Raw genomic sequence first — 26,747 nt, 5'->3', positions numbered from 1 at the left:
CTAATCTCCGTCATGTCTTCCCCATACGATTTGCCCAGACTTGTGCCTAGGAGGCCAGGCAGTTTCTCCTTATACACCTTGTTGCGTTTCTTTTCTTTTCTTTTCTTTTCCTTTCTTTTCTTTTCTTTCTTTTCCTTTCTTTTCTTTTTTCTGAGACTGAGTCTCGCTCTATCGCCCAGGCTGGAGTGCAGTGGCACAATCTCAGCTCACTGCAACCTCTGCCTCCCAGATTCAAGCGGTTCTCCAGCGTCAGCCTCCCGAGTAGCTGGGATTACAGGTGCCCACCACCATGCCCAGCTAATTTTTCTATTTTTAGTAGAGACGGGGTTTCCCCATGTTGCCCAGGCTGGTCTTGAGCTCCTGACCTCAGGTGATCTGCCCACCTAGGCCTCCCAAAGTGCTGGGATGACAGGTGTGAGCCACCACGCCCGGCTTCACCTTGTACTATTTTAAAACATCTCCTGCTGCCTGACTGTGGGCCATGCCAGGTTCACGTTGGGAGCTGTCACTTCATGTTCATGATCATTATCATTGGTCTCCATAATTGCCCAAATCCAGTAACCAGAGTGGCTGCAAAAGAAGCACGAGGTTAGAACTCCCCATCCTCAGCACCCACTCTCTTCTTTGCTACTTGCAAAGTCCAGTAGCCTGTTTTCCCAGAGTAGGCGTGGAAAGAAAACAGAAGAGGGAGAAGGGTGAGTTATGTGGTTTGGTCTCATTCAGCCAGTCTGGGCCTCCTTGCTCCTCCCAACCTCGTAATCAAACAATTATTTAAGTTGGTTGGGGGCATTCCTCCGGGGAAACTGCTGCATTTACAACCAAACTTTAAAGGCAAAAGTCCATCTTTTGAACGTACCTGCTGCCTGGCTGCACAGGTCTGACCAGGGTGGTCATGGGTGGATGACAATGTAACAAGGTGAATTCTGGCTGCTGTTTTCTGGGGCAACACCACAGCCCGGATTAAGCAGAGTTCTCTTTTCCACACACAGTTGTCAGCAACTTCCTTGAGGGCTGCACAGCAGCAATGGCCCAGGGCACCTTCAGTCTTTCATTTAGCTGATCTGCCTGTGAACCAGGCCCAGGCAATCACTGGTATCTTGAATCCTCCGGGCACCTTGACCTTGAGCCATCTCCCTGCAGCCACATAGCCACATGGCCCTATAATACTTGGAAACGTATAGAGATTCCAGGAAGAAGGTTGTCATTCATATATATATATATATATATATATATATATATTTATTTATATATGTATATATATATTTATATATGTATATTATGTTTATATATGTATATATATTTATATACGTATATATATTTTATATATATTTATATACGTATATATATTTATATATGTATATATATTTTATATATATATGTGTATATATGTGTATATATATTTATATATATTTATATATATATTTATGTATATATATTTATATATATTTATGTATATATATTTATATATATATATTTTGTTTGTTTTTGAGACAAAGTCTCACTCTGTCACCCAGCCTGGAACCATCATAGCTCACTGCAGCCTCAACCTTCCTGGGCTCAGGTGATCCTCCCACCTAGGGCTCCCAAGTAGCAGGGACTACAGGCACACACTACCATGCCCAGCTAAATTTTTTTTTAGCAGAGATGGAGTCTTCTGATGTTGCCTAGGCTGATCTCTAACTCCTGGTCTCAAGAGATCCTCCCACCTCGGCCTCCCAAAGTGCTGGGATTACAGGCGTGAGCCACCGTGCCCGGCCTGGTATTTTTTTTAAAAAAGCTCACAGGTGATTCCAAGATTGAGAACCACTATTCTAAATTTTCTTCAAAAATAAAAATAAAGGCTGGGTGTGGTGGCTCATGCCTGTAATCCCAGCACTTTGGGAGGCCAAGGCAAAAGGATTACTTGAGTGCAGGAGTTTGAGACCAGCCTGGACAAAAGAGCAAGACCCTGCCGGGCGCGGTGGCTCACGCTTGTAATCCCAGCACTTTGGGAGGCCGAGGTGGGCGGATCACGAGGTCAGGAGATCGAGACCATGGTGAAACCCTGTCTCTACTAAAAAATACAAAAAAAATTAGCCGGGCGTGGTGGCGGGCGCCTGTAGTCCCAGCTACTCGGAGAGGCTGAGGCAGGAGAATGGCGTGAACCCGGGAGGTGAAGCTTGCAGTGAGCCGAGATCGCGCCACTGCACTTCAGCCTGGGTGACAGAGCGAGACTCCGTCTCAAAAAAAAAAAAAAAAAAAAAAGAGCAAGACCCTGTCTCTACAAAAACTTTAAAAATTAGCCAGGCATGGTGGCAGACACCTGTAGTCCTAGCTACTTGGGAGACTGAGGTGGGATAATTGCTTGAGCCAGGGAAGTCGAGGCTGCAGTGAGCCGAGATCATACCACTGCAACTCCACCCTGGGTGACGTAGTGAGACTCTGTCTCAAAAATAAACAAATAAATAAAATAATAGTCATTCACAGCCAGGCACTGTGGCTCAAGCCTGTAATCTCAACACTTTGGGAGGCCGAGGCACGTGGATCACCTGAGGTCAGGAGCTGCAGACCAGTCTGACCAACATGGTGAAACCCTGTCTCTACTAAAAATACAAAAATTAGCTGGGCTTGGTGGTGGACGTCTGTAATCCTAGCTACTCAGGAGGCTGAGGCAGGAGAATCACTTCAACCCAGCAGGCAGAGGCTGCGGTGAGCTGAGATCACGCCATTGACCTCCAGCCTGGGCGACAGAGTGAGACTTCATTTCAAAAAAAAAAAAAAAAGTCATTCACTCTGGCAACATGAACTGAGCACCTGCCATGTGCAGGCCAGGTCAAGAAAAGATGATTTAACTTTGCCTTTGAGGAGCCACTGGAGAGATCAGCACGTAAATGGACCCATCACAACACAATGGGAAAGTGCAATAAGGACACGAGGGCACGGGGCAGCAGGCTGGGGTGTGGGGATGCGGGGGGGGGGATGCGGGGGGTGCGGGGGAGGGGAGCGGCGCGCAGAGGCAGGCAGGTGTGGTCAGTGAAAGCTGCCTGGAAGAGGTAACCCCCAAGGTGAATCTCAAAGCATGGCCAGGCACAGCAGCCCTCTGCCTATTGAAATCACTGATTTGCTGAGGGCTGTGGGTGGTGAGCAACTCAAATGGAAAAGCTCATGTAGCGGATCACACAGGTGTTCCCTGACATGTTCAACAAGAGGTTAAATCCCCGGGGAGGAGCTGAGGCTTCAGTGCATCAATAACAAGGCCTTGGGACAAGTCCTTGGGGGAATCGCATTCCACCTCTGCTCCAAGCTGTTGGAAGACTGACTAATCTTGGCAAAACGGCAAGCTGCCATGCTTCCTGCCCAGACTGTGAGAGTCTTGTTTCTTCCCTATATTGTGCCTTTCTTTGGGCTGTAGAGGACTGAGAATTGATCTTGTTGGGTTATCTGGTAACTCCAGGAAGAAGGGATCAGACAAGAAAATTTGGCCAAGACAACCCAATGGGCCAAGATTCGAATCTCTTATAAATCTAATCTGAATTCCAGTGAAGGTTAAGGTCAGGGATACATGGCCAACACCTGGGCTGGAAATGGATCTGAGGCCAGTGGGATGCTGTGCCAAACTAGGCCTTCTCCTCTCTGTAATCCCAGCACTTTGGGAAGCTGAGGCCAGAGGATTGCTTTAGGCCAAGAATTCAAAGCCAGCCAGGGCGACAAAGCAAGACCCTATTGCTATGAAATTAAAAAAATAGCTGATCATAGTGGCACACACCTGAAGAAGACTTCTGGGGAAAAGAACCATATCCCAGTTCCACAAAGTGATATTGCTAGGAATGCAAACAACGCACAAAGATCTCCATCTATTGCGGGAGTCTGTTTTCATCATTTCTTCATCAACTATTTATTAAACATGCAGCTTCTGGCCAGGCGCGGTGGCTCGCGCCTGTAATCCCAGCACTTTGGGAGGCTGAGGCGGGCAGATCACGAGGTCAGGAGATCGAGACCATCCTGGTTAACATGGTGAAACCCCGTCTCTACTAAAAATACAAAAAATCAGCCGGGCGTGGTGGCGGGCACCTGTAGTCCCAACTACTCGGGAGGCTGAGGCAGGAGAATGGCGGGAACCCGGGAGGCGGAGCTTGCAGTGAGCCGAGATCGCACCACTGCACTCCAGCCTGGGCGACAGAGCAAGACTCCATCTCAAAAAAAAAAAAAAAAAAAAAAACGCAGCTTCTGCAAGGCCACTATGAGAGGCTGCTGGAGCTACAAAGGTAGGCAAGAATGCCTGCTATGGAGACATTTTCCTGTCAAGGTTAGACACACACACACAGGGGAAAGAGCTTTAATCCTATAAGCAGAAGAGTATTCACTCTTTCCAGGCGAGTGGAATAGAATGAGTTCTCCACGTTTCTCAAAGATAAGTGGGGCTATTCCAGGGACAACCCTTTGGCAGAGATATCACCCTAACCCTGCAAAGACACAGCATTCTCAGGTAGAACAAGAATAAACAGTGATATGATTTGGCTCTGTGTCCTCACCCAAATCTCACGTTGAATTGTAATCCCCAGTGTTGGAGGTGGGGCCTAGTGCGAGGTGCTTGGATACTGGGGGTGGTTTCCAGTGGTTTAGCACCACCCCCCTAGTGCTGTCTCGTGATAAAGAGTTCTCACAAGATCTGGCTGTTGTAAAGTGTGCGGCACCTTCCCCTTCACTTTCTCTCTCTCCTGCCAGCCATGTGAAGACGTGCTTGCTTCCCCTTTGCCTTCTGCAATGATTGTAATTTTCCTGAGGCCTCCCAGCCATGCTTCCTGTACAATCTGCAGAACTGTGAGTCAATTAAACCTCTTTTCCTCATAAATGACCCAGTCTCAGGTAGTTCTTTATAGGAGTGCAAGAATGGACTAATACAGAGACATTTTAAGGGGCAGATTGGGGATGGGAAAGGAAAACAGTCTCTCCTTTGGTCCCTGGGACTGGCTTCTCCTGGCTTTTTATGCATTTCTAACGCAGATTGGCTGTTTCTGGTGGGATTTCCCTCCAAGCAGCCCTGGCTTGTGGGTGGCTGTCTATAGGAGCCATGATGTTTTCAGTGACCTTTCCTCCAGCTCAGCACCAGTGTCCCCAGGGGCTCCTGGGAGAAGCCCCCAGGGGGCCGTCTGGACATCGGCTCAGGTGCTGCTAGCAAGCACCAGGTTCCAGGCAGCTTAGACGGTTTCTTTGAGGGGAGATGCTCTCAGCTGCTGAAGAGAAATTTCTTCACTCTTCTCTTCTACATGTTTCTTGGAAGAGCCTTCTTTGACCCTGTAGAAATGAAAAGGCAGAAGGCAGTGGTGAGGGGCAGGTGGTGTGCATGTCATGGGAAGGGTGGTGCCATATGCACGGGGTGCAGCTCCACCCTCCTGAAGCCAGAAGGGAGGTGGATGCTGCAGCGGCCCCTCCTCCAGATTCTCTCGGGCATCCTGGCAGCCACCCTCCTATTGTCCCTCCAGCTCCCTCCTTGCTCTGTCCCTGGGGTCTTGCAGCTGGCAGAGGCTGGCCTGTCTGGAAACAGACTTGGAAGAGCTGCAGAGTCAAGGAGTTCAACAAAGAGTCTTACAGATGAGGACCTAGAGGCTGGACACGTGCCCGAGGTCACTTGGCTGGAGAACAGGGGCCAGCAGACACCCCCAGGGACTGGGCACTATTAGCACCCTTCTTCTCCCACCCCAGGAGGCAGGGAGGGACAAAGATTGGGGCTCTGAGCCACTCCTGCCCTGCCCTGGTTGGCTCTTGAAGAAGTCAGGGGAGGTTGAGGGTGATGGGGGGCTTGCCTGGACTTGGAGGCCCCCTCAGTCCCAAATAGCCCAAGGCTACCCCACTGGCTATCATTTGACCAGATCCAATTTTGCCTTTTTTGATGGGGGTGGGGGGGGGTAGAAATAGGGGTCTTGCTATGTTGCCCAGGCTGATCTTGAACTCCTGGGCGCAAGCAATCCTTCCGCCTCAACCTCTCAAAGTGCTGGGATTACAGGTATGAGCCACCATTCCTGGCCTATCGCCTTAAAAAAGAACCCTCTAGTCTTTGAAATGATTTATAATTCTTCCATTTATTTTTATTTTTGCATTGTGGACACTGATAACTGTTTTCCAACTGAATTATCTTAGTTTTTCTAATCCTCTTTTTTTTGCCTGAGACGAAGTCTTGCTCTGTCGCCCAAGCTGGAGTGCAGTGGTGCGATCTTGGCTCACTGCAACCTCTACCTCCTGGGTTTAAGCGATTCTCCTGCCTCAGCCTCCTGAGTAGCTGGGACTACAGGCACACCACCATGCCCGGCTAATTTTTGTATTTTTAGTACAGACAGGGTTTCACTATGTTGGCCAGGTTGGTCTGGAACTCCTGACCTCATGATCCACCTGCCTCTGCCTCCCAAAGTGCTGGGATTACAGGCAGGAGCCACCGCGCCCAGCCTGTTATCCTCTTGTTCTAATCGTTTCATATCTTGCCCATTTCTCCTGTCTGCTTTTAGCTGGTTCCATTTTTGGATTTTTTTCAGCATTTATACTGTTTTTTCAATGTTTCTATCCTGCTTTTTAACTCTTCTATTTATAATATTTTAGTCGATTGGCTTAATCTTCCCACTCCCCCACCCCAACCCCGCTGAGACGGAGTCTTGCTCTGTTGCCCAGGCTGGAGTGCAGTGGTGCGATCTCGGCTCACTGCAACCTCCACCTCCCAGGTTCAAATGATTCTCCTGCCTCAGCCTCCCAAGTAGCTGGGATTACAGGCACCCACCACCACACCTGGCTAATTTTTGTATTTTTAGTGGAGACAGGGTTTCGCCATGTTGGCCAGGCTGGTCTCAAACTCCTGACCTTAGGTGATCCACCCACCTCAGTCTCCCAAAGTGCTGGGATTACAGGTGTGAGCCACTGCACCTGGCCCATACATGCACTTTAATGCTCCGCCTCCCATACCCTCATCCTCTCCAAGCCCTGCTCAGCACCCAGATGAAGCCTGTCCTCCCCCACTTGGCCTGCAGGGAATAAAGTGGACAGGGACAGGGGAGGATATGAGACTCTGGTAGTTGTCCAGACAAGAGACAATGGTGGCTTGATGTAGGGCCATGGACACAGGGCTGGAGAGAGGATGACAGATTTAAGTCTATTCTGGAGGCAGAAATGATAGGACTTGGGCTGGGCACAGTGGCTCACGCCTGTAATCCCAGCACTTTGGGGGGCCGAGGCAGGTGGATCACAAGGGCAGGAGTTCAAGACCAGCCTGGCCAAGATGGTGAAACCCCATCTCTACTAAAAATACAAAAATTAGCTGGGCATGGTGGCAGGTGCCTGTAATCCCTGCTACTCGGGAGGCTGAGGCAGGAGAATCACTTGAACCCAGGAGGCGGAGGTTGCAGTGAGTCACGATCGCGCCACCGCACTCCAGCCTGGGTGACAGAGTGAGACTCTGTCTCAAAAAAAAAGAAAAGAAATGATAGGACTTGCCAAAGAACATATCCTTGATCTGTTGCAGTGCAGCCTTGGCCCATGGCTCAGGTTAGAGATGGGATGTTTATGGGAGTTATTTCAGGGTTGCAAACACAGCACCTATACAGGCCACTGGGTACAGATGGGTCCACCTTTGGGATCAAGCTGACCTTCAAAGAGGGTTACAGACGGGCCCTGCTACTGTCCCTGTCACCATTCCCGCAAACTAAGGGTCTTCCCTGAGCCCACTGTTGCTGAGAAATGCTGCAAGAAGCAGCCACATCAAGCCTCCTCTTGAGTTTGTTTTAGAAACGTTGTCCAGGGCATTGCTGTCACCTTAGTGACCTTTCTAATGAGACCCACACTTGAAGCCAAGATGATCTTAAAAAAAAAGCGGGGGGGGGGGGGTGGCCAAGAAGTGAAGAAGTCAAGAGAAACCTCTCCTAGTGCTAAATGCTAAGGAAAGCTTCACTCTCCTGAGGGACTGGTATTTGTTTTCCTTTCCAAGAGCAGTCATGAATGGGGTCTCCCTTTCTGTTGTGAGGAAGCCCAGAACCAAATCTGAAGCCTGCACAGCAACTACGGGGGCCTGTCTTTACTTCAGTTTCCCCGGCTCTCCTCTCCCCACTTCTCTGCCAGGTCTCACTTCCAACCCATGTGTTTCCTGGTTCACGGTTTATTCTTTTTTACCTTCGTGATTGGGTCTGTTCTTGGGGAAAGCTAAGCCACTGTAGATGGAGGTGGGGGAGGCATCTCACAGCTCTGGTGCATCCAGCCAGGACATTTCCGATGCGCAGGAGTGGGTAGGGCACCCCATTTGCCCCCCAGTTATTTCCTGTAACTTTCGGCCTCTTGGTGCTGGAGGCCCCTCACCTCCTCTCCATGGCCACGATGGTCTCCACCAGGTGTGCATTGCGGGTCTCAGTCAGGAAGCAGACGGCCAGCCCAGCCAGGACTGCGGTGGCCCCAAAGATCACAGGTGGCAGGATGGTGCTGTACTCCCCAAGTGTGGTAACCAGGGGTGCCGCCAGGCCCCCGAGGCGGGCGTGGACCGAGGCAAAGCCCATCCCCATCTGCCCGTGGGAGGTGTGTGGATGGGTCAGTGCAGCGACCTGCACCCCTACGGGCCCAAGAGGGCCACGCCCTGAGTGTCAGAGGACAGGGCAGGAGGGACCGGGGGTCCTGCCTCGGTGAGCCCAGCAGGTCTTAACTTGCAGCGTCTCCCCACATGCACCCACCTGATCTCCGTGGGGTACAGCTCGCTGGTAAACAGGTACACACAGATGAAGGAGCTGGCCAGGCAGCCTTTCCCCAGCGCTGCCTGGGCTGTGCGCAGGATCTGCATGCCTAGACAAGGGAGTAGGGTGCAGCTGAGGAGGAGGGGAGGAGAGGGAGGCCCAGGGTGTAGTGGAGAGGGGTGGAGCCTCAGGAGGGGATAGGGTTTGGGGGGGGAAGAGGCGGAGCCCACTCAGAACCCAGAGGAGAACCAGGATTTCCACCACCTCCCCTTCCCAACTGTTCCTGGGACCCAGAAGTCCCCTGACTGCCCTTCTCTGACTTCTCCCTCTTTGCTCCCTTATTTGCATCTGTCACCAAGTCCTGCTGGGTAGGCAGGTGCTTTACAGTCAGGCCTGGGTTCAAATAGCAGCTCTCACCCCGCTGGCTGACCTAGGTCAGTGTTTCTGTACCTCCCTGTCCTCATCTGTAAAATGAGGAAAATAGCGGCACCTGCTTCATGGGGTTGGCGTAAGCTGGACACGATGCCAGGGGTGCAAAGTGCCCATTAAATGTTTGCCATATTTTCTTTCTTTCTTTTTTTTTTTTTTTTTTGAGACAGAGTCTTTCTGTCACTGAGGCTGGAGTGCAGTGGCACAATCTTGGCTCACTGCAACCTCTGCCTCCTGGGTTCAAGCAATTCTCCTGCCTCAGCCTCCTGAGTAGCTGGGATTACAGGTGCGCACCTCCACACCCAGCTAATGTTTGTATTTTTAGTAGAGACGGGGTTTCACCATGTTGGCCAGGCTGGTCTCAAACTCCTGACCTTGGGTGATCCACCCGCCTTGGCTTCCCAAAGTACTGGGATTACAGGCATGAGCCACCGCGCCCAGCCCATTGCCCTCATTTTCAATATGCTTCTCCTGCTGTTGTTTATAAATAGCAAAACCCCTATTCAAACATCCAACATTAGGACAGCAGTCAAAGAAATGATGGTGCCGTCTCTGGCTGGGCAGCAGCCCTGGCTGCACACTGGAATCAGGTGGGGAGATTTTATAAAACACTCACACCTGGGTCTTAATACCCACTCTAGCAAGACCTATTGGGGATAGGCTCAAATTTGGGTATTTTTTAAAGGTCCCCAAGAGATTCTATTGTGAAGCCAGAGTTAGAAACGCCAATCTAGATGAAATATTATCTAGGGTGGGTGCAGTGGCTCTCGTCTATAACCCCAGCACTTTGGGAGACCAGGGCAGGCAGATCGCTTGAGCCCAGGAGTTTGAGACCAGCCTATGGCAGTCTCAATATGGCAAAACCCTGTCTCTACACAAAAATACAAAAAATTAGCCAGGTGTGGTGGAATGCACCTGTAGTCCCAGCTACTCAGGAGGCTAAGGTGGGAGGATTGCTTGAGCCTGGGAGGTTGAGGCTGCAGTGAGCCATGATTGTGCCACTGTACTGAGCCACAGAGTGAGACTCTGTCTTAAAAAAGAAAGAAAAGAAAGAAAAAGAAAGGAAGGAAGAAAAGGAGGGAGGGAGGAAAGGAGGAAGGGAGGACGGGAAGAAGGGAGGGAGAGAGGGAGGAAGGAGGGAAGAAGGGAGGGAGGGAGGGAGGAGGGAAGAAGGGAGGGAGGGAGGGAGGGAGGAAGGAAGGAAGGAAGGGAGGGAGGAAGGGAGGGAGGGAGGGAGGGAGAGAAGGATCATATAGTAATAAAAAATCGGGTCCATGAGGCCAGGCACAGTGGCTCATGCCTGTAATCCCAGCACTTTAGGAGGCCGAGGTGGGCAGATCACTTGAGGTCACGAGTTTGAGACCACCCTGGCCAAAATGATGAAACCCCATCTCTACTAAAAATACAAAAATTAGCCGGGCATGGTGGCACACGTCTCTAATCCCAGCTACTCTGCAGGCTAAGGCAGGGGAATCACTTGAACCTAGGAGGCAGAGGTTGCAGTGAGCACCACAGCACTCCAAGCCTGGGAGACGAGTGAGACTTCATCTCAAAAAAAAAAAAAAAAAAAAAAAATCAGGTCCATGAAACATTTGTGCTAACATGGGAAAGAACGTGTATGTTTCAACATATAATGAAATAAGAGCATATTATATATATGTACACATGCACATATATACATATATATGTATGTATCCTATTTACATTTTTGTATGTATAAACATATAAAATATCTCAACTATGCTAAATACAAATCTATAAATAGGGAAAAAGATTGGAATGAAATAGGTCAAGATACCAATAATAATGTTTATCCATTTTACAGGTGAAGAAGAAGTTGTCCACAGAGAAGTTGGACAACCTGCCCACGGCCAAGGCTGCAGTCACAATGGGCACATGGTTTGGCCCATGCTCTATGTCGCTGCTCTTCAACCCTGGCATCCTGCTGGACTCACTGGACAGTTTGTAAAATACTGAGGGTTGAGTCCAACTCCTTGAGATTCCCAGGGCGCTGGCATGGAGCACCTGGGCCCTGGGAGTTTTCAAAGCGCTCCAGGTGAAGGTCATTTTAGCCAGGTTTGCAAACCACTGTTCCAGGGCCAGTCCAGCTGAGGTTTGAATCCTAACTTCTCAACCCTTGGACATGCTGCCTGCTCAGACTTCGGGGGGCCGCACACACTGCTGGCTATACCGAGCCAGCCCCTGTGCTCTCCAGCTGCTTAGATGCACCTGTCTAACCTCCATGGCCACCCAGTAGAAGCTCTGAGGGCTAAGGCTCAAGGCCTCCACCTGCCACTAATTGCCACTGGGCACTAAGTGCTTAATACAAACTCTAGTAATCAACAGTCACTTTCTTCTTTTTCCTTTTTTTTTTTTTGAGTCTCGCTCTGTCTCCCAGGCTGGAGTGCAGTGGCATGATCTTGGCTCACTGCAACCTCCACCTCCCAGGTTCAAGTGATTCTCCTGCCTCAGCCTCCCAAGTAGCTGGGATTACAGGTGCACACCACCACACCCAGCTAATTTTTTTGTATTTTTAGTAGAGACGGGGTTTCACCATGTTTGCCAGGCTGGTCTCGAACTCCTAACCTCAAGTGATCTGCCTGCCTTGGCCTCCCAAAGTGCTGGGATTACAGGTGTGAGCCACCGTGCCCAGCCTAACAGTTGCTTTCTTTTCAGATCCGGACACATAACCCTCAGCCTTGTTGCCATGTGAAATTTGCTGTCTACCAGACCCCAGAGGCTCCCAGTTCTTGGTGGGCAGCAAGGGCAGAAGTGGGTGATTACCTTCTGGCACAAACATGTTGGCGACCACCATGAGCCCGGCCAGGATGAGGAAGGAGGCCACCGTGGCCCTGCGGCCCACGTAAATCATGGTGGTGGTGGCCACCAGCATGGCCGGGATGTCGATGATTCCAAACAGGGCCTGCACCAGGTATAGGCTGAGCCCAAACTTCTGCAGGTCCATAGCCAGGCCATAGTAAGCCACAGAGTTGGAGAACCTGGGAGAGGCAGTGGAATGGTCTTTGTTCACCCCGTGGTTCACTGTTCTGAGCCCAGGGGAGGGGACACAAAGGTAGATGACACAGGATTCCTCTCCTCGGGGAGGTAAAATTCCCTGACTTTCCATAAACACCCCTTCCCGGTCTCCTAAGTCTCTGTCTTTAGCATTAGAGCTCAGAGCCCTCCCTCCACATCCCTTTCCACCACCCACTCCTGGATCCAGTGCATGGGTTCTGGAGTGTGTTTGCTTTTCTCTGCAGTACCCACCTCAGCGCTGAAATTAAGGCAGTGCTAAAAAATAAGAAGAGAAGAAGATGGAGGAAGGTCAAAGGACACAGGAGCCAATGTGGAAGAGCTCCTGATGGCCAAAGCTGGAGCAATTTGGGAAATAAGGTAAAGAATGTAGTATCTACTAAATAAAGGAAAAACATTGTTGAATTATAACCCAAAGTATAAACTACATGGTTATACATGAGCCTATATAAATAAATGATTTCATAAATAAGTCTTTCTTAAAGAAGAACTCCAAACAATATGTGTAAATACTCCACTCCTAGGCTGGGCGCCGTGACTCATGCCTGTAATCCAAGCACTTTTGGGAGGCCAAGGCGGGTGGATCATTAGGTCAGGAGTTCAAGACCAGCCTGGCCAAGATGGTGAAACCCGGTCTCTACTAAAAATACAAAAATTAGCCAGGCGCCTGTAATCTCAGCTACTCAGGAGGCTGAGGCAGAGAATTGCTTGAACCCGGGAGGTGGAGGTTGCAGTGAGCCGAGATCGCGCCACTGCACTCCAGCCTGGGCAATAGAGGGAGACTCTATCTCAAACAAAACAAAACAAAATAAACAAAAAAATCCATTCCTTCAGGAGATGAAACTTAGGTTCCCTTCCCTTGAGTGCGGACTGGACTCACTTTCAAATAATAGTATATGGAAAGAGGCTGCTCATGGTGGCTCATACTTTTAATCCCAGCACTTTGGGAGGCTGAGGTGGGTGGATTGCTTCAGCCCAGGAGTTCAAGACTAGCCTTGGCAACATGGTGAAACCCCATTTCTACCAAAAGTACAAAAATTCGCCAGTCTCATAACCTGGTCTCAAAATAAATAAATAGATTAAAATTTAAAAGTAAAACAAGAATATGGAAAGAGAACATTATTAACTTTACAGTGGAGAAACCTTAACCAAGGGATTAACTTCAAAATCACCAGTAATCAGTCATGCTGACATCACATATGCCCTCATATGATATGATATGATGAGAAGGTCATATCACCTCCATGGTTCTCTTTCCCCAAATCCACAATCCCAGTTTAATCATGAGAAAACCATCAGACAAATCCAAATTGAGGCCGGGCGCAGTGGCTCACGCCTGTAATCCCAGAGCTTTGGGAGGCCAGGCTGGTGGATCACCCGAGGTTAGGAATTCAAAACCAGCCTGACCAACATGGTGAAACCCCATCTCTACTAAAAATGCAAAAATTAGCCAGGTATGGTGGCATATACCTGTAATCCCAGTTACTTGGGAGGCTGAGGCAGGAGAATCCCTTGAACCCGGGACGCGGAGGTTGCAGTGAGCCAAGATCTTGCCATTGCACTCCAATGTGGCCAAAAAAGAAAAAACCATTCAAATTGAGGGACATTCTACAAAATACCCGACCAATACTTTTCAAAACTGTTTTTCAACCTTCTCCTAGTTATTCAGATACAAATCTAGGTGTTGTGAAAGGATTTTGCAGATGTAATTAAGGTCCCAAATCACTTGACTTTAAAACAGAGATTTTTCTGGGACGGCCTGATCTAATAACATGAGATTTAAATCTGGGTCTAGAGGTCAAAGACTGGGAGTTGGAGATTCAAAGCATGGGAGAGATTCAATATGAAGAAGATGTTCCTTTGAGATGGAGGAGGCCACTTAGCCAGGACTGTAGATGGCTTCTATGAACAGCCTGTAAGGAAATGGAGACACAAATCCTACAGCTGAAAGCAGTTAAATCGAACCGACAATTGAAATGAACTTGGCTGTGAATTCTTCCCCAGAGCCTCCAGAAAGGAGGCTTCGTTTCAGCCTCCTAAGAGCCTGAGCAGAGAACCCAGCGGGCACTTCTGGGCCTGCAGAATTGTAAGCTCATAAATGGGTATTTTAAGCCACTAAATTATGGTGATTTGTTATAAGCAATATAAGACTAAAACATTACACAAAAAATAAAGTGGCCATTGAGAAATTTGAGGGACACTCAGTCAAAAACCACCAGGTTTACATTCAGTTCTTTTGCTTGTTAACGTGTCTGCTCACCTAGGAGGAAAGAAGGGCAAAAGGCTCCTGAGAATGTGAGCTCTAGAAACGGAGTCTTCCCAGAGAGATTGGACCACGACCAGCCAGCCTTGCCACTCAGGCGAGATTGGCAGTGGCAGGGACAATGGACCAGACATTCTCTAAGATTCCTTTTCATCTTATAATTCTGTGGCTCACAATATTCTAAAATTCATTCATTTATTCATTGGTTCATTCACTCATCAAATATTTATTGCAAAGCTATCACATGCCAGAAGCTGGTTACATGTAATGTTGTAAAAGTTTTTACAGATGTGATTAAGTTATTAAAAAAACAAAAGCAGAAAAGGTAGAGTATTAATCCTTTTTTTTTTTTTTTTTCCCTCTTGAGACACTCTGTCTTGCTCTGTTGCCCAGGCTGGAGTACAGTGGCAAGATCTTGGCTCACTGCAGCCTCCGTCTCCCGGGTTCAAGTGATTCTCCTGCCTCAGCCTCCTGAGTAGCTGGGACTACAGGTGCGTGCCACCACACCTGGCTAATTTTTATATTTTCAGTAGAGATGGAGTTTCACCATGTTGGACAGGCTGGTCTCGAACTCCCGACTCAGGTGATTCCCCCATCTCGGCCTCCCAAAGTGCTGGGATTACAGGCATGAGCCACCACACCCAGCCCCTATTAAATCCATTTCTATAAGAACATGTGTGTGTGTAAGTATGTGGGTGTCATGTAGATACTAAGATCTGCAAGGATACAAATTCATGCCTGACAGAAATGGGAGATGGGAGATGTTCAGAGGTGGAAGGCAGAGTAGGTTGAGAGGAACATGCACTTATGTATCTGATAACAGAAAACAACTCGTATTCAGGCACTGTTCTACCTGCTTTACAGACTAATTTTCACAATAGCCTTATGTGGTAGGTTCTATTATGATGCCCATGTTACAAATGGAGAAACTGAGGCACAGAGCAGTTAAGTAACTTGTCAAGGATCACAAAGCCAGTAAATAGCAGAGCTGAGATTCAAACTGAAGGAGCACGTTCGAGTCCGGCTTCTTTTTTTTTTTTTTTGAGATGGAGTCTCGCTCTCCCCCAGGCTGGAGTGCAGTGGCACGATCTCGGCTCACTGCAAGCTCCACCTCCTGGGTTCACGCCATTCTCCTGCCTCCGCCTCCCAAGTAGCTGGGACTACAGGCACCCGCTACCATGCCCGGCTAATTTTTCTGTATTTTTAGTAGAGACGGGGTTTCACCATGTTAGCCAGGATGGTCTCGATCTCCCGACCTCGTGATCCACCTGCCTCGGCCTCCCAAAGTGCTGGGATTACAGGCGTGAGCCACCGCACCCGGCCAAGTCCTGCTTCTTAACCAATACACTACACTGCCTGTTGCTGGATTGTTTGGGGGAAAAAATGTTTTTAACAATGAGTATGTATGCTTTTCAGAATTTAGAAAAAAAACACAAGGTGGCTCAAGCCTGTTATTCCAGCACTTTGGGAGACCAAGGGGGAGGATCGCTTCAGTCCAGGAGTTCTAGACCAGCCTGGGCGACATTGCAAGCCCTCCACCCCATCTCTATTTTTAAAAATTAGCCCGGGCTTGGTGGCAGGCACCTGTAGTCCTAGCTACTACAGCGGCTGAGGTGGGAGGATCGTTTGAGCCTGTGAGGTCGAGGCTGCAGTGAGCTATGATTGTGCCACTGCCCTCTAGCCTGGGTGCCAGAGCAAGACCTTGTCTTAATCAAATCAATCAACCAGTAAAGAAAAAAATCCCAGTTAATTGAAGGCATTTACAATAGGGTTTGTGGAAGTTTGTGAAAGTTCACCAGTTCCTAACACTTCCTCTTTCTCCTCCTCTATCCTTTTTCAAACCCCAGGACTCCCCATCCCCACCTCACCCCAGACACACTAGTGAGGAAGGGGTGGGGGGGCACGCTCGCCGCCTCCCGCTCCCCAAAGCCAGGACTGTGCAATTGATCCCAGGCGCGAGCCTGGCGCGGCTCCCGGCCGGCAGCGAAGCGAAACATTTGGTCATGGCCCCGATTTTCCCGGTGCGGTTGGTGAGTCCCGGCGTGCGCGAACCAAACCTGGGGTGCCCGGGGCAGCTTTGAGCGGGTCGGGTCGGCTCCATGGGAGAATGGCCCCACCTGCAGGCAGAGAGCTCCGGATGGCTGCCGAGTCACTTTCTCAACAAAAACGGGCTTTTGCTTACTCTTTCCAGAAGGATCCAAGAGAGGACTTGCAGCTCTGGAATTTTGAACTCAGGATCTGTTTCTCCCTCGCGGAGAGAGGAAGGTGGACGAAGGGCAAACCGAGGCCGGCGGGGCTACCGCAGGAAGACGCCCCTTCCTGGACTCGGGTTCGCAGGAGGCCCCTTGCTCCCCAGAGCCGGAACTGCGCTGCCTGCCACTCTGTTGGGGACAGAAGCCCTCACAGCCTCCCAGAGTCGGGGGCCGTCCCATCTTCCCAGTACACAGGGGTCACAGCCCCAAATCCAAACCGGAGGAAAGACTCTATACCCCAGAGCTTCCCAGGGGGCAACCTGTGGTTTAAGTGTTTTATGTGCCTTAACTGATTTTTTTTTTTTTTTTTTTTTTGAGATGAGATCTCACTCTGTCACCTAGGCTGGAGTGCAGTGGTGCAATCACAGATCACCGCAGCCTCAAACTCCTGGGCTCAAGCAATTCTCCCACCTCAGCATCCCAAGTAGCTGGAACCACGGGTATGCCCCTCCATGCCTGGGCTACCCTGTGTTGGCCAGGCTGGTCTGGAACTCCTGGGCTCAAACAATCCTCCTGCCTCTGCTTCCCATAGTGCTGGGATTACACACATGAGTCACCGGGGCTGGCCTCATGTCTTAACTCTGGATCCTCACAAGGAAAGAGGCCCCAGGAGGCTGGGCTCCCTGACTTGCTCAGGTCACATGGATAGTCTGGCCTCAGAGCCCAGCTGATAGCTACTAAAAGGGACTCCCCAGTCTGCTACAGAAAACAGTTCCCCGTCTCTACTAAAAATACAAAAATTAGCTGGGTTTGGTGGCATGTGCCTGTAGTCCTAGCTACTTGGGAGACTGACGCAGGAGAATCGCCTGAGCCCGGGAGGCGGAGGTTGCAGTGAGCGGAGATGGCACCATTGCACTCCAGCCTGGAGACAGAGGGAGACTCTGTGGAAAGAAAGGAGAGGAGAGAGGAGGGGAGGGGAGGGGGGAAGGAAGGAGAGAAGGAGAGAAGAAAAAGAGGGAGGAAGGAAGGAGATAGTAATTCATTGCCTGCACTCCCTGCTTCTTAAGTATCAGTACCAATTATTTAAATGTGCAGGAAATCCAGTGGAATGAAATCACCACGGTTGTTTTTTATCAGCCCTTCCCCTTAGGATTTGTCAGCTTCCAGTTGGTGGTGCTACTGCATATGGGCTGCCTTTGTATTTTTGTCCATTTCACATCTTCATGCCTGTGAACCTGTTAGGTATTCCTTCCTGCCCACCTTGCAAACTTGATTGACCATCTTTTTTTTTTTTTTTTTTTTTTTTTCGAGACAGAGTCTTGCTCTGTCGCCCAGCCTGGAGTGCAGTGGCATGATCTTGGCTCACTGCAAGCTCCGCCTCCCGGGTTCACGCCATTTTCCTGCCTCAGACTCCCAAGTAACTAGGACTACAGGTGCCTGCCACCACACCCCGCTAATTTTTTGTATTTTTAGTAGAGACGGGGTTTCACCATGTTAGCCAGGTTGGTCTTGATCTCCTGACCTCGTGATCTGCCCACCTCAGCCTCCCAAAGTGCTGGGATTACAGGTGTGAGCCACCGCACCCAGCCGATTAACCATCTTTTAAAACCAGTCTAAATGCTATCTCCTGCCTGAAGCCCTCAGCAGCCCCAACTAGCAGAAATGCTGTTAGGATACTTGTCTCACTGCATGGAAATTACAATTTTCTTGTCTATCCCCTTCTGGATCCAGAAGTGTTTTTTCCAGAGTGCGACACTTCCCAGAATCCACTGGAGAGCCAGCCCAAAGGGCATATCAGGATGGGACAAATTACATTCTGGAAAAGCTAGCTGCCTTGGTGATTCCAACAGTCCTCCCACCCAGGTGAGACCCACTGCCCAGAAGTGGGGTTCCTGCGTTAGCATGATATCTCATCTGTCACCACATCTCAGCATCCAGCAGAGGCCGAGTGCTGGAAAAAGGGTGTGGGAAGAGATTGAGTTCACACGGCTCACCTGTTCATTGCATTAAGAGTATTTCAGAACAGAGGTTTTCAGTGGGGGCAGAGAGCATGCCCCTGCCTCGGGTGAAAGACTTGGGCATGAGCCTGTCACCTACCAAATCACCATGAGACAGCATGTGACCTTGCGGATGGCCGGGGTTCGGAAGAGGTCCAAGATTGAGTTGGAGGTGCGGACACTTGCAAACTCGCTTTGGATATAGGAGCTCACCGCCTAGGTGAGAAGAGTCTGCTCAGGGGAAGCGAGGGAGCTCGGACTCCACATCCCTGCTGGGAACCCCTTCATCGTGTGGAGGAGAGCTGGGGTTGAGGCCTTTGGTGAGGTGGCTGGCCCTTGTCTCCGCTCTATCCAAGGACTGATGGCACTTGAGGGGCTGTTTCCAGGGTGTTGAGAAGCTCCAACACGAACTCCAACACTACTGAGGTTCTGCGGTTCTGGAGGGCCTCCCACCCCATTCCTGGTATAGACTCAGAGATTGAGTCAGATAAGAGCAGGGGTTCCAAGTGGTTCTGCCACTTCCTACTGTGTGTTCTCAGGCAAGTTACCTGACCTGTCCCCACTTCAATTTCCTCTTTGGCAAAAATGAGACATGAAATGAGATTACATATATAAAGCTCTTAGCCTAGTGCCTGGCATGGGGCTTGAGAAATGATGCTTATTGATAATAAATGGTGACTATCTTATAATAAATGGTATTTATAATGGTGCTTTTGTTATTGATTCTCCAGTAATTTTACTGTGTGGTTGCTATTTTAATAATTTTAGTTTATTATTTTATTAAAATTTCAACTGGTTGTCAAAGTTAATAGGGTTATTTCCTCATTACAAAGATGGATCGACTGATGAGCAAAGCAGTTAAATTATTTATCCCAAATCACACAATCATTCAATACCTAAACAACATCTTTCACACATCAGAACTCTGCCTGTCCTGTTTATTCCCAATGTCTACACCTGGATGGCACTTGAGTCCTGGGAAGTTGCTAAATTCTGGCACAACTGGAGGTTGCCAGCAAGACTGAAGACTGTTCCCACCCTTCCTTCCTCCCAGCTCGCTTACCTCCTTGGTCAGCCTTTCCCCTTCCTCCTTCCTCCCGTTCATTGCAGCCACCTTCTGCAGATTCTGTACAGCTAACTGGGACTTGCCATGCAGGAGGAGCCAGCGGGATGACTCTGGAAGCCACCTGGGATCGAGAGGAGGAAGAAGGTTCTGGGGCTGGGTAGAGCTCATTCTATTCCCCAAACCCAATACCCCCTTGTCCACCTTCTTTCAGACCCAAAAAAGATGACCTGTCCTCCTGTCTGTAGCATCAGGAAGTCTGGGGGCCATGCCAGCTTCCCTTTTTTTGCAGTACATCATACAGAGACTCACTGAACAGTATTTAAAGACTACAGAGGACTTGGCCAGGCACGGTGGCTCACACCTGTAATCCCAGCACTTTGGGAGGCCCAGGAGGGTGGATCACCTGAGGTCAGGAGTTCGAGACCAGCCTGGCCAACATAATGAAACCCCGTCTCTACTAAAAATACAAAACAACTAGCCGGGCGTGGTGGTGTGTGTCTGTAATCAGCTACTTGGGAAGAGGCCTAGACAGGAGAATCGCTTGAACCTGGGAGGTGGAGGTTGCAGAGCCAAGATCACGCCACTGCACTCCAGCCTGGGCAACAGAGAGAGACTCCGTCTCAAAACAAAACAAAAAACAAACAAACAAAAAAACTACAGAGGACTTAGGATTACAACAGACCCATGGCTTTTTTTTTTTAGACCGAGTCTCACTCTGTCACCCAGGCTGGAGTACAGTGGCGCAATCTTGGCTCACTGCAACTTCCACCTCCCAGATTTAAGAGATTCGCCTTCCTCAGCCTCCCAAGTAGCTGGGATTACAAGCACCCACCACCATGCCTGGCTAATTTTATTTTATTTATTTAATTATTTTTTTGTAGAGACGGGGTGTCACCATGTTGGCCAGGCTGGTCTCGAACTCCTGACCTCAAGTGATCTGCCTACCTCAGCCTCCCAAAGTGCTGGGATTACAGATGTGAGCCACCACACCTGTCCCAGACCCGGTTTTGAATCTGGTTCTGACCCCAGCTCTGTGGCCTGGTGTGAGTCATGGACCCTCTCTGGGCTGTGCTTCATTACCCTCTTATATATGCCCCAGTTATATTCTTAGAACTTTATAAGCACTTAGAGTACTTATGAAGTGTTGAGGGATGCGAAGGAGTTGATGAAGGCAAAAGCTCTTGGGATGTTCCAGGACCCCACACTAATGCAAGGGATTTTACCAGAGCGTCCCAGTAGCCATTCGTGAGGACTTGAGAGCTTGCAGCCTCCATGAACACCTGCCATCCTTTGTGTCCCCTGTCAAGTCCAGCAAGCCCCGGTCACTGCACACCCCAACCTCTCACAGGGCCAGGTGAAGACTCGGCCACACAGGTGCACCCTCCCCCACCCCACTCTGTTCAGGACATACCAAGAATAGAGGAAAAAGATCAGGAAAGGAGCAGAGACGGCAAACTGCAGGCACCGCCAGGGGCGAATCAGGTAGGCTGCCCCAGCCAGGATGAGCTGGCCCAGGGTGAAGGAATACCCCAAGAAGATACCCACCACAGTCCGGCCCCGGGTGGGCATCCACTCCACAACTGGGGAGAAAACAGTGACATGCAGTGGCATTCAGCTACCCATGTGGTTAATTCACCACACCCCCCTTATGATTCTGACCGCTTAAACTCATTCCAGAGACCCACTGAGACACAGGCAAAGGTGTCCCTACTGCACTCCAGATAAATTCTAAGTGGATCAAAGAACTCAAACAATAACACCACCACAATGCCGGAAGAAATCATGGTAGATTATTTTACAATCTTAGAGTAGGGAAAGGCTTTTCCAAGAAAGTCACAAAACCCAGAGGCAATAAAAGGGGAGGTTGACAAACTTGGAGTTGTAAAAATAAAAAACGTCTGCATTGGAATAAAACAAAACAAAACACCGTAAGTCAAGCCATAACGTCAATAAAAAATGTAAAAATATAGTTGTAACCCAAATAGCAGATAAAGGACTAATTTTGGGCTGGGCACGGTGGCTCACTCCTGTAATCCCAGCACTCTGGGAGGCTGAGGCGGGCGGATCACTTGAGGTCAGGTGTTTTGAGACAAGGCTGGACAACATGGCGAAACCCCGTCTCTACTAAAAATACAAAAATTAGCGGGGCGTGGTGGTGTGCCTGTAATCCCAGCTACTCGAGTGGCTGAGGCACGAGAATCGCTTGAACCTGGGAGGCGAAGGTTGCAGGGAGCTGAAATTAATTGGACCACTACACTCCAGCCTGGGCGACAGAGCCAAAGACTCTGTCTCAAAAAATAAAAAAAAGAAAGAAAGAAGAAAGAAAGACTAATTTCCCTAACACTGAAAGAGTTTTCACAAATCAATTAGAAAACAGCCAACAAGCTAAAAGGAAAATGGGCAGAGGTGCTCAACCCCATGCAAAGACAGAAAATACTAATTTTTATAAATAGCAAAACTTGGAACAACCTGAATGTCCACCTATAGGGGACTGGTTAAGTAATGATGATACACCCTTACGAGGCAGCTGTAACAAATTAATGAGGAAGCTTCTTCCCAATGGGCAAGAAGCCTGTGCGTCCAGTCCTTCAGCAAATCCTTCAGAATTATGCCAGAATCTGAGCTCTCCTCACTGCCTCTGCTGCTGCCACCATGGCCCAGTTCAATCTGGTCTCTTGCTTGATGACAGCAGCAGCCCCTTAACCGGCCTCCCTGCTTCTGTCCTGGTGTCACATGGCAGCCAGATAGATCTTATCAGATCTCAAATCCTAAATCAGATCGGGTCTCTCCCTGGTCAAAATCCTCCGGTGGCTCTTGTCTCATTCAGAGACAAAGCTGAAGTCCTAGAACGCTGGCCACAAGGTCCTGCAGAACTGCCCTCCCCTGACCTCACCTGTCGCCCACCTCCCAACTCTGCTTCAGCCACAGGGCCCTCCTTGCTCTTCACCCTGGGCACACTTTCCCCTGCAGGGCCTCTGCCTGGCAGTTCCCTCTGCCTGGAATGTTCTACCCCAGAAACCTGCAAGGCTCATTCCCTCAACTCCTTCCAGTTTTGCTCAAAATGACCCCTTTTCAGTGAGTCTTTCCCAAACGATGCTAATTAAAACTGCAGACCCCTCCCCTCCAACCTGGCCATTCTTTGTGGGATTTTTTGTTTGTTTTGTTGAGGCAGAGTCTCACTCCGTCACCCAGGCTGGAATGCAGTGGTGCGATCTCGGCTCACAGCAACCTCCACCTCCCGGGTCAAGCAATTCTCCTGCCTCAGCCTCCCGAGTAGCTGGGATTACAGGCGCCCGCCACCACGCCCGGGCTAATTGTTTGTATTTGTAGTAGAGACAGGGTTTCACCATGTTGGCCAGGCTGGTCTCAAACTCCTGACCTCAGGCGATGTGCCCGCCTTGGCCTCCCAAAGTGCTGGGATTACAGGCATGAGCCACTGCGCCTGGCCAACCCGGCCATTCTTATCCCCTTTCCAGGCTTTGCACTTACTGTCTTTGAACATACCATATAATTCGTTATGCAGGCTGGTGATATCTCCCCTCGCTAGAATATGGACTCCAAGGACCAGGGCTTTGCTGTGTTCACCGCAACCTCTGGAGCCTCTCCTGGCACTAAGAGGCCCTCTATCAGGCAGTGGACCAGTGACAGCTTGGTTAAGTGAAAGAATCAAGATACAGAACAGTGTGCACAGGAACAAACATGAGGGGAGGCATATATATGTGGGGGGGTCACTACACTTGTGCGGTGTGACCCGAGGCAGGGCATGGCCTGTGGTGGGAGCTCCAGGGCACTCGCTCACTCACTCGCCCACCCACTCACTCGCTCGCTCAGCCGCTCACTCGCTCGGTCACTCGCTCACTCGTCCACTGACTCATCTGCCCACTTACTCGCTCACCCACTCACTCGCTCACCCGCTCACTCGCCTGCTCACTCGCCCACTCACTCACCCGCTTGCCCGCTCGCCCGCTCACCCTCTCACTCGCTCACCTGCTCACCCGCTCGCCCACTCGCTCGCTCACTCATTTCTTCATGCATTCTTTCATTCACTCATTCATTGTGACACAATGTTCATTGATCATTAATCACCTCTAAGTGACAGGCCTGAGTTGAGGGCTGGTGACAAGACACTCTGGATAAGACAAAAGCTCACATGTAGAAAGACCAGGATATATCATGACACGGTGTGATGAGGGCCTGAGGCGTGTAGCACAGGGCACAGGGAGCCATCTACACTCCAGAGTGTGGGGTGGAGTCCGGGAGGGCCCCCCAAACCTGAACTGAGAGAAGAAGGGCAGAGGAGAAGAGAGAGAGGAGAGAGAGCGAAGAGGATGAAGGGGAAAGAGGTGCAGAGAGAGAGACGTGGGAGCCAACTTCAGAGCCATGAGCTGGCTGCACGTTGCCATCTGTCAATAGGGGTCAGTTAGGCGCAGCGCTCACACCTGTAATCCCAGCACTTTAGGAGGTAGAGGCAGGAGGATTGCTTGAGCCCAATAGTTCAAGACCAGCCTGGGCAACATAGTGAGACCCCCCCCCATCTCTACTAAAAAAAAAAATTTTTTTTTCTTTATTAGCTGGGTGTGGTGCTGCGTGCCTGTAGTCCCAGCTACTGGGGAGGCTGAAGCAGGAGGATCATTGAGCCCAGAAGGTCGAGGCTGCAGACAGCTATGTTCGTACCACTGCACTACAGCCTGGGTGACAGAGCGAGACCTCACCTCTAAAAAATAACGAGGAACAAGTTAGGGTTCGTACTGGCTCATTCATACAGTGGGATGTAGTGTAAAGACTAGGAGGAATGGGACAGCTCCTTCTGAAGGAATAGAAGAGGCCTCCAAAGTGAAGAAAAAGCTGGGTGCAGGACCACGTGGGGTGTATGCCAGTATTTGCATAAAAAAAGGATGACCAGGCCTGTCACCTCAGCTACTTGGGAGACAGAGGCAGGAGAACTGCTTGACCCTAGAAGTTTGAGACCAGCCTGGCCAACAAAGTGAGACCTCATCTCAAATAAAAAAATGGGGGCACATGAAGAAGAAAACAAATACAAAACAGGAAAAGAAAAATGGGGGAATGGAACATACACACCCACTTGCTTGACTGCATAGAATTATAAAATGTTTCTGGTAAAAGGCATAGAAAGCAGGCTGCCCTCTGGGGATTACTGCAAGGTGGGGCAGAGGCGGGAAAGTGGTGATCCCCGGCAGGCTCTTCTGTGCCTTTTGGGATTTGAAAACATGTGAATGTACTATATGTATTATCTGTTTACAATGCACAAATCAACTGTAACAAAGAAAAATGAATGCAGAGGCCTAGGCTTTCTGGCCCGCACTGGGTGGCTGGGGCCCTTATCCCCACGGGCTCACCTGTCTGCCAGGCTGCCAAACACGGCAGCCCCCACCAGCACCCCGGCCATGTAGACCGACTGCGCCAGGTCTCGCAGAGTGCGGGCCTCACACACCAGATCCCACTGCAGGGAAGACGTGGGCGCTTCAGACTGGGCCTCGGCAGCAGCACCCCCCCCGCGCCCAGCCCCTTCTGACCTCCATCACGATGGTGGACGGGAAAACACTGCGGTTATAGACCCAGCCGTCCTTGCAGCCCTCCGTGGCCGCGCCCGGGACGGAGGAGTTGGGGCTCAGCAGGGCCCACTGAGGCTTGGTGAAGCGCCGGCAGGGCTCAGGGGCCCCAAGCTGGTCCAGGGGTATGGTGGCCCTCAGCCAGGCCCCCGAGTCGTTGGTGGAGGCCTCAGTGTGGTTGGCAGGGCCCTGGCAGTGGTGGGGGGGGACGGCGGCCGTGAAGTTCTGCAGGAAGTTGTGGCAGGCCAGCAGGCCGCAGGGCAGCAGCAGCAGGGCCGTGTGGATGAGCTGGAAGCGGCCTATGCCGCCCAGAGCATCCAGCAGGTCTGTGAAGGCCATGGCCATAGGCCTGACCTGAGGCCCAGCCTGCCTGGCTTTATGTAGAGAGGCCGGGAGGGGCTCTGGGAGGGGGAGGAACAGGCCAGGGGTGAGGACTGCAGACATTCTGTTCACTCTGTGTCGGAGGGCTCAGGTGTCCCCACATCTGCAGGGCTCCCCTCCCCCATGCCCTTTCTCTAGCTCTCTCCATCTCTCACCCCGAGGGCTGAGTCACAGCCTACCACCCATATCCGCATGTCCAGCCGCCCTGCCCACTGCCCTCACCGGCAGGACCCCAGCAGTGAACGGAGCACCATCAACTTCCCTTTCCTCCGGAGGACACCGCGGCATGTTTGGGAGCCCCGATTCCGGCCTTGGCACATGGGACACAGTCCCTGTCTCTGGGCTCCAAATCGCAGCTGGAGCCTTAAGTGCTGAGAGTTCAGAATAATGAGGTGCAGTGTTTACAGCTGCTTACCCTTCCCCCACTTCCCAAGAAAGCAGGGACTTGGCTGCACAGGTGACACTTGGGAAAAAGCCCTTTTAAAATGCCCAAATAGGCCAGGTGCAGTGGCTCGTGCCTGTAATCCCAGCACTTTGGGAGGCCAAGGCAGGCGGATCACCTGAGGTCAGTTCTAGACCAGCCTGGCCAACATGGTGAAACCCTCTCTCTACTAAAAATACAAAAGTTAGCCAGGCGTGGTGGCGGGCACCTGTAATCCCAGCTGCTTGGGAGGCTGAGGCAGGAGACTTGCTTGAACCTGGGAGGCAGAGGTTGCAGTGAGCCGAGATCATGCTACTGCACTCCAGCGTGGGCAACAAGAGAGAAACTCCATCAGAAAGAAAGAAAGGAAGGAAAGAAAGAAAGAAAGAAAGGAAGGAAAAAAAGCAAGAAAGCCCAAATAGGGCAGTCAGGAGGAAGCCCTGCTCTTCCCACCCCTACCTCAGTGACTCAGTTTATGAGAGGTTAGGGCCCCAGGTCATCCAGACGTGGTGTTCCCATCCCCACATCAAATAAAACCCAATCCAGAGAGCAAGTAAGGGTTTGAGCAAGATGGTGGGGCCCTGCAGACGCTCCCGCCCTCCAGCCCCTCACACACCAGCCCAGGCTCCAGGAGAGCTGAGCCACTGCCCTCACTGCTGAAGACCCTGAGCCCAACAGGACCTGGACTCCCAGTGAGGAGGTGACAAGGGCAAAACGCAA

The 26,747-nt window shown here is 50.5% G+C and overlaps 1 protein-coding gene across 1 annotated transcript; it reads right to left on the bottom strand.

Moving 5' to 3' along the window:
* Positions 1–4,300: 4,300 nt before the first annotated feature.
* Positions 4,301–26,145, bottom strand: SLC22A20P. Its single transcript, XM_030810049.1, has 10 exons — positions 25,190–26,145; positions 25,013–25,116; positions 23,747–23,927; positions 21,067–21,236; positions 19,653–19,776; positions 18,690–18,805; positions 11,889–12,103; positions 8,676–8,784; positions 8,311–8,514; positions 4,301–5,274 (listed from the first exon to the last, which is right to left on the bottom strand). Exons 1-10 carry the CDS (start codon positions 25,667–25,669, stop codon positions 5,178–5,180), a joined length of 1,800 nt encoding a protein of 599 aa, XP_030665909.1. The 5' UTR covers positions 25,670–26,145; the 3' UTR covers positions 4,301–5,177.
* Between the last annotated feature and the right edge of the window lie 602 nt (positions 26,146–26,747).

The sequence above is a fragment of the Nomascus leucogenys genome, chromosome 4 (assembly GCF_006542625.1).
Source record: "Nomascus leucogenys isolate Asia chromosome 4, Asia_NLE_v1, whole genome shotgun sequence".
NCBI classification, from domain to species: Eukaryota; Metazoa; Chordata; class Mammalia; order Primates; family Hylobatidae; genus Nomascus; species Nomascus leucogenys.
The sequence above is the reverse complement of the archived record's forward strand: the minus strand, read 5'-3'. Positions and strand labels throughout refer to the sequence as shown.